The sequence below is a fragment of the Solanum pennellii genome, chromosome 6 (genome assembly GCF_001406875.1).
Source record: "Solanum pennellii chromosome 6, SPENNV200".
Lineage (NCBI taxonomy): Eukaryota > Viridiplantae > Streptophyta > Magnoliopsida > Solanales > Solanaceae > Solanum > Solanum pennellii.
This window is the reverse complement of record NC_028642.1, coordinates 48155774-48163788: the sequence shown is the minus strand read 5'-3', so window position 1 is coordinate 48163788 and position 8015 is coordinate 48155774. Positions and strand designations below refer to the sequence as shown.

The window sequence follows — 8015 nt, the reverse complement described above, 5'->3', positions numbered from 1 at the left end:
ATGCATTAAAACCATTGCATTGCTAATATCCAAAAATCCTTGGTATTCGCAATACACACCTTAATATACCGTTGAAAAAGAGTACTAAATAAAATACAAATAATACACAAAATCAAAATTAATACATGCATTATTTTTTCTAATACACCTTAACAAATGACCGTAACACTCTAGGAAATAGCCCGTGAGTGCTACTTTTGTAGAAGAGACTCATGTGAGTGTAGTGTCAAGTAATTAAAGACCCCGCATGCAATCATTAACACTAGTTGCTTGCTTTTTCTGATCACCAATTTAATGGTATAAATAATGTTTGGTAAACATGGCACTGAGAATTGACAGGCTGATTCAAATTTTTAGTACTTCTTTGTTTTGTTGAATTTTAGATAAATAAATATCCATTAGTTTTCTTATACAAATAAATATAAAATTTGAATCAAAATTATTGAATTTTACTGAATCGAACTATAAGGCTCGATTGAGATGAGAGCCGGAGTCCAAGTTTGTTCTGTCAATTTTGTTAAATGAAAATGTTAGTTATACACTTTAGAAAGGACGCTGCTCAAATGGGGTTGGTCTCGTTAAGAGTAACCATATTTGTCACTACATTAAAGACTCTTCCTCGAGAGAATAATATTTAAGTCTCTTCATGAAATATCATATAGTAAGTCATGATGCAATTTCAAATGTGCAAATATTGGGACCTTAATAATGTTTGTTCTTTACAAAAAACTGAAACAAAAGAAACACCTAAATGTGCCTTCTTTTGTCCCATCTCACTGGCTTTGGTGCTTTACTTACTGTTTTAAATTATGATAAGAATGTCAAACTTGTGTAAAAATTGTACTCAATTTAAACCTTTCTTTTCCAACATTTTATTTTGAATTTACCAACTGTAAAACTGTATAGTTTTGACAGGGTACATGACTATGTATGACTTCAAATGCAGGAATGATTGAACTACATCTCCAGTAAAGTTAGTGTGCCTATTCCTAACCGTTATCTTTGACGTCCACGGTTTCAGGCAAACTAACTACTGCCTGGCCGTGGCCATTACCATAAACAACAATTGATTATACATTGCCTCCCTCTCCCATTTCATTAGGTGGTGGAGGGTCCATCTCTAAATTATGTACATCAAGTCTCTGACCCTGGTAGATCTTTCTGGTAGCAATTATATTGGCCCAGTAATGAGATATCATCTTGAGACAAACCTAATCTACCAGAACTAAGGTAGTGTTGACCAGCACGTGCCCTGCAATTTTCGATATGGATAGAATATAAGCATATCAATTCCACTGCTGCCAATCTGTTGAAGTTCTTACGAGAAATGCACAAACTGTTCGTTTTGTGGGATATGAAACATACCTTCTCTGTCTTCTCCTATCAATGCTTTCTGATAACCGAGTGGTTCCAAATCTTGAGATTTGGCTCAATGAAGACAGATATTCATGAAATGAATCACCTTTCATTGCAATGTGTGAGCGCAATGGAACTACAGACTGTAGTAAGTTGTATGCATTAGGGTCTGCTTTGCTGAAACACAGGAACAATACAAGGCAACTTAGCAATATCACAGTAATTCTCAACTGAACATAATAGCTAAACTAAAAATATAGTCCTAAAAGGAAGTCAGATCAGTTACATGTCTTGAGAAATTTTGGACATTTCAGATAAATAATAGAAATGGCCAAATTCAAAGCATGGATAGGGAACAATTAGTAGTGGTTAAAAGTTAAAACCAACAATTTTGAAACTGTACAAAAACCCTACTGAAAGTGGAAATCCTTCACTAACAACTACAAATTTCCCTTGAAAATGCCCAATCTTCTGTGAAAGAGGAGATTTGAAGTTTAATATAATACAGAACCTATAGAGAATCAATTTCCCTCAAAAAAAAAACCCTCCGTTCTTCTGAGGTTCATCATCCATGACCTTTCACTCTATGCAGTTCTCTATCAGAGAAAGCAGAACTCATAGCAAGTTTACAGTTCTCTAATTCTCGTCCTCTTCTAGTGGTGTCTACATGTTTCTTCCTGCACTCTCTTTTTAAACAGCATACAACTCTACGGTAACAGATTGAACATCTGTGGGTATAACCCCAAGCTGAACATATCTAAGCAGTGACAAGCAATAGATACATCTAAAGTTAGAGAGCCCTTTCAATTTTATATGCAATTTACTTGGAAGATACACACTACTTAGGACAATCAATTTATAAGCAAAAATACTACAAAGGAAGAGGGGCATATGGTCCTATACCTTCTGAAGGAATGACAAATTCTCGGTAGCCTTAAATGCAAGCCCTCATGTTCTCCCCTACTCTGTCCAACCATCTTTCCAAGAGCCATTGTACTGTTTGTGGATGTCAACATCTCCCAGGTCAAGTCCACCTCATGTACAGATGAAGTGCTCGGTCTGAGAGAAGTAATTTCTTTCGCAAAACAGCAAACTCCATGTTGAGCGAAAATTGAAAACATCTTCAACTGGTCATCATGCCAATTGTACGAATGAGATTCTTCGGCAGGGATCATTGAAGCCTCCAGAGAATCCTGGATGAGCACATACAATCATCAAAACTGCACTTTCAGTAACACAAAGGTAACATCTGTGTCTAATAAACTACTTACAGGTAGGAGGTGTTTGCAATCAGTAAGTAATAAATCAGCCACTGAAATCAAATCACTCATTTCATGAGCAACATTAAGAATCTGAGAAGATTCTTTCTGCTCTGGGGTGATGTACTGTTTCAGGTCTAGGCAACCTTCACGAAGTCTTCTCCATGTTTCCTGAACAGAAGTATTCAGGTTAAGCTGCACAGAAGTCTTACATGATGTAGAATTTTTATTGAAGTCCATGCGGCTACACTCATCCAACAGCCGATATCCACTTGGAACATCCTCCATGCATTGTCCATTGAAATGCTCCATGACCTCTCTAGGAATTGATTTTGTTATTCTATCAGAACTACCAACCTCACCAGGAATTGTTTTTGTTATTCTATCAGAACTACCAACCTCACCAGGAATTGATTTTGATATTCTATCAGAATTACCAACCTCGCCAGGAATTGATTTTGTTATTCTATCGGAACTACAATTCTGCAACTCCTGATACTTGGAAGATAGAAGAACAGTTTCATCAAGTTTCTCAACCTTGAGTGGATACATGCTTGTAAGGGACAGATTGCTACAATAATCAGCCTCAACTTTGACATCCATATCATTATATGACTCCGTATTTGAAATTAATTCTGAACTAGTAGTAAGCAGAGTCTCAGGGATGAATGATGACTCTGGCACAGATGAAATGTTCACGGACTTGCTAACGACATTCATAGTAGAATAATCAGTTGTCTCCAAATAATTTCTTTTCAACCTTTTAGCTTTGAAATGACAATTCTCTGTCAATAAACTGCAGGAGATTTCAGTAGCAGAAAAATGGGAGGGAGAACTGCATACTGTTTCAATCTCTTCATTTATGGTATCAGGTAAAGACAAGGGAACTCTGCTGCATTCCTCCTCAGAATCCGAAGACATGACTCTATCAAGTTTTCTCAGCGTATTTCTTCGAGTGAATGCAATCGGTGATTCAGAGGCATCAGAAAATTCTGAGTTAGTACCAAACATAGTACACTCATTGTGATCCTGAAATGAGTAGAGCAAGCTCAACATTGCATCCTTTTTTCCATCAACATCGTTTGCACCCATATCGTGATTCCTAGAATTGGTTTTTCCTGTAATATTGTATAGCTCATCTTCCTCAGCTATCTCGTTAATCAAGTAGCTATCTTCTTCTACTCTCATCGACTTAGTTATCTCCTCATCCACAAGTTCTGATAGTGGAGTTGAGAAATCATCACAAGGGATAATCTTCGGTAGTAGCAGATGACCAGCATCTAGATCAAACTGAAGAGGACAATATCTTAGCTTCAGGTCATCACCTGGTCGTAGTAAAAACACATTATGGAATTATATGAGTTAAATGAAACTTTAGGATGAAGAAAACATAGGTTGTAGATTCAGTGTAGTCATAATTTCATCAGCACCTATTGAAGAACGAGAACTGTTCAGATATGGGGAGAGATTGTTCCTACATACTTAATTTCTTTTTACCTTCCCTTAATGTGTATACCATTAGATTTTGCCTATTGATTAATGAACATCCCTTAAGAGGATTTAAGAGTTGATACTCCCCATGTTCACTCAACTAAGGAGTTTTAAAACGGGAAGTCACTCAACTTTGATTTTTACTTCAAAAGTCACTCAACTATAAGTGTTTGCTTACAAAGTCACTTAACTTTAAATGTTTGACTTACAAAATCACTCAACCTATTTAATTATTTTTTCCATTGAAATTTTCTTATATGGAACTTCTATTTAAAATCAAATTCTAAAAAATATAATAATATCCATTTAAAGTCATTTGGTTGATTATTATTTCTTAACACTTTAAAATAACTAAATAGCATATTTTATTATTAGGTAATTTTATTCTAATAAAAGCCAATATTTTCTAGTGATCAAAACTCAAATGTTTTTAAAGAAGAAAACTGACAAGTAATTATTTTTAAAGAGGTTTAAATGGATTATCTTATAAAATAACTAAACTGCCGCATTGTAAACATTTTAAAAGAAGTTTGTGTTTTTTTCCTTAGAATTTGATTTTAAATACAAATTTCATGTAAGTAAACTTCAATGAAAAAAACAACTAAATAGATCGAGTGACTTTGTAAGTAAAACATTTATAGTTGAGTGACTTTTGAAGTAAAAATCAAAGTTGAGTGACTTTATAAGTAAAACATATGTAGTTGAGTGACTTTCTGTGATAAAACTTCTTAGTTGAGTGACCATAGGGCATATTAACTCTAGGATTTAAACTAACCTTATCTCTTCTAGTTAACTTGTCTTCAATCAGTAGAGGTATGTTTCTTTACGGGTTGATACTTAGTTTGATAATCTAGGTTGTTCATTGGTCTCCAAGGATCAAGCAAAGATTTGGGTCCGACACTCAAAATGGTGTTTAAGATTCTGAAAAAGGTCCAACTTCGGTTCTCTTTCAAGATTTTATCTCTTTCTTTCTTGTTTTTGCCCCCTTGTATCAACATCATTTCCTCTGCACTTGTCATTGCATTCAAGATATGTAAAGGTTTTATCAATAATAAAAGGCTTGAGTTTTGATTGGCCAAAATTCAATCTTAATCAAGATAGTAAACAGATCACATAATAATTTCTATGTCAGCATGCTTTATATGCATATTGTGGTTATCAGTGATTGCGTTATTAGTAAGATAAAATAAATGTATGCATTCATTTTAGAAGATTCACTTTACAAAATAACATGAAAGCTTCAAAAATTTTGCTTAACAAGAACTTCTTCAGTTAGCATTCTTTTTTGCTATGGGAAAAACGCAATAAACTATTCTGAAGCATGCATTAACTTGCTGATATGTGGTGAATTACCTTTTTCCAAAGTTTGGCCTTGACACCAGAACTGGAGATACATAATAGTTTTACGAATATCTCCATGGCAATGATCTACAAACCGCTCTACTAGCATCGGGTGAATTTTAACTTGTTCTCCAGCACATACCTAGAAAGGAATCTATTTGATTAGCCAGATCAAGACAGATTTCAGTGAGAAACTAGCAAAACAAGCTGTACCATGTGCACAAGTCCAAGGAGCTCCTCCAAAGATGGCCTCATAAAGCACACGTGTAGCCTATCTAAATTATTTGGGAGCACCGGATTGTCACCTATCACATCAAGGAATAATGCTTAACTTGTGAAACATAAGCTTGACAAATATTGTATTTCAACCTTTTACCCCCTTACTGTTGCTAGTTAATATCATGGGCCGCTTTGCAGTCTCCGCCAGCTGTTGAATGGTAGAGACAAAACCACGGTCTTCACAAAGAGCGGTATCCACATCCTCAAAAAGAATTAGAGTATTAGTTTCACCCTGATAATTAGCAGTTATCTCCTCCCTGAAGACTTGTTTTCTTTGTAATCCAGTGGCATTTGGAGCATTTTCCTCATCAGACAAAGGTATTGCTTCAATAACTCCACCGCCAGACACTAATTTGTCCTCCGAATACACTGGATCCTTTTGCATCCTGAAACAAGAATCGAACAGACAAAGGGAAGTATTGTGAGTCAACTCATTTAAGACTCAAGATATACTGTAGTCATAATTTGGTGCTTACATGAAGTGAAATCCCATCACAGAAAAAAGAAATAAATAAATAGGCTATTTTGCACTTTTTCACTCAATTCTTCTGTGAGCAGCGAATTTCTATATGAAAATTGGTAACAAATATGAACATTCATGGAGTAATTCAGCTAACTTTTCTTGGAACAAGCATGAGACACCGAGAAATTGTCAACGTACATGCTAAGAGGCCACTAAAAGGCCTAAGGTCTTCCCTCCCTGATCACTGATTAATGAAATGCATTTCCTAAAGGAAGACCAATCTCAGAAGTGTGTGCAGCATGCATGACTTGGAGGTTTAAGAATTCTAGATGAATGTTAAATATGTGTAGTACAAATTTAAGAAAGCCAGAACTAAATGAGAAAAATCATATGATAAGGGAACCCAAAAGTAAAACCGCGAACCATCACAAGAGAAATGTTTTTCTTCTTTAAATGGAAATGCAAATACTTGAATTGTATACCAAACAACAAGGAACAGTAACCCCAAAAAGGAAAAGAAAACAGCAACTGCTCTAAAGTATTTAGATTTTATATCTTAATAAAATTTTATAATAATAAGTCAAAATAGAAGAAACACTCATAATAAAATTTTATCACAAACAAGTTCAAGAAACAAAAGAATACTAGCATCCAGACATAGACAAACCGTTGAAGCCAGTGGGATTCTACAGCCTCCCCAAATCTCTGTTTTACAAGAGCTCCGTTTCGCCAATCTGATGCATTAACCTAACAAGACAACAAACCAAAAAATAAGCTATATAGATTCTTGATAATTTGAAGAGTTCTTTTTAAGAGTTTGGTCTGAACACGTCTGAAATCAAATCTTAAAATGCTCCAAGACTCATACTGTAACACATGCATCTATGTTGTGCAAGTGCAACATAACATCCATAAAATAGCGAATTTTTAAAGCGTTACCTCAATCACTTGAAATCCCTCTTCTTTGGCACAGGCGTAAATTGCAGCCGACTTCCCACTCTGCATAATAACAGTTAGTACAATAAAAATCACCAATAAGAGATACTTCAACATATACTGAAGCAGGCCTGATTAAGCCTAGTCAAGACAGCATTAATAGAACCATGGCAGAAGAAACTGCGAAACTTATTTGTGTGTAGTTTCACGGGATAAGTGTCTATTTCCTACTGAAATGACTACGAAACTAAATGCCAAAAATTGATTTAACCCGTTTGGCCATAAAAATGCCAAATCCAACTTGAAATTGTATTCAAATTTAGAAACTTGTAACCTGTTTTCCAACTTACTTCTCTCTTTGAAGTTGTACTTAAATACATTCAAGCATGAACATTATTCCAAAGATTCTTTGCAAAAAGTATATCCAAAAAACACTCTATATTCAATTCCAACTCGGACATTCCAAAGGAAGTGAAAAATATTTGGAATCTATGGCCAAACACCTACTTAGAAAGTGTAACTGAATGATTTGACCCTAATATTATTGGGAAGTACTCCACCTCTAATCACCACGTTTTCTACTTACCTCCACTCAGGGGCGGTAAATGGTTGGATTGGATTAGATTTGGATGGAGTCAAAATTGATTGAAATTACAATCCACCCATGTAAAATATGGATAAATATGGTTTGGGTAAAATGGTTTTAACCCACTTTAATCTCTTACAACAACAAAAAAATTAAATCAAAGCTAAATAGTTAATAACCCAACCTCTACCACCCGTAAATTATTATTTTTTAAAAAGAAAAATTTTTCACACAAAAAAAAACATTAATTTTTTTCAACCCCGTACCTCCATCCTCCATCCCCACCCACACACCTCCCCCCCCC

General features: G+C 35.0%; 1 protein-coding gene across 1 annotated transcript in view; it reads right to left on the bottom strand.

The window, feature by feature from the left end:
• Positions 1-844: 844 nt before the first annotated feature.
• The window catches only part of LOC107023857, a 16948-nt gene continuing 9777 nt past the window's right edge, over positions 845-8015 (bottom strand). The window contains exons 10-18 of the mRNA XM_015224674.2: positions 7129-7188; positions 6857-6936; positions 5832-6112; positions 5661-5752; positions 5460-5589; positions 2628-3940; positions 2260-2549; positions 1366-1533; positions 845-1252 (exon numbers count right to left, since the gene is read on the bottom strand). Coding sequence (XP_015080160.1) covers positions 1135-1252; positions 1366-1533; positions 2260-2549; positions 2628-3940; positions 5460-5589; positions 5661-5752; positions 5832-6112; positions 6857-6936; positions 7129-7188 — 2532 coding nt within the window. The 3' untranslated portion in view covers positions 845-1134. The remainder of the gene's footprint in view (positions 1253-1365; positions 1534-2259; positions 2550-2627; positions 3941-5459; positions 5590-5660; positions 5753-5831; positions 6113-6856; positions 6937-7128; positions 7189-8015) is intronic.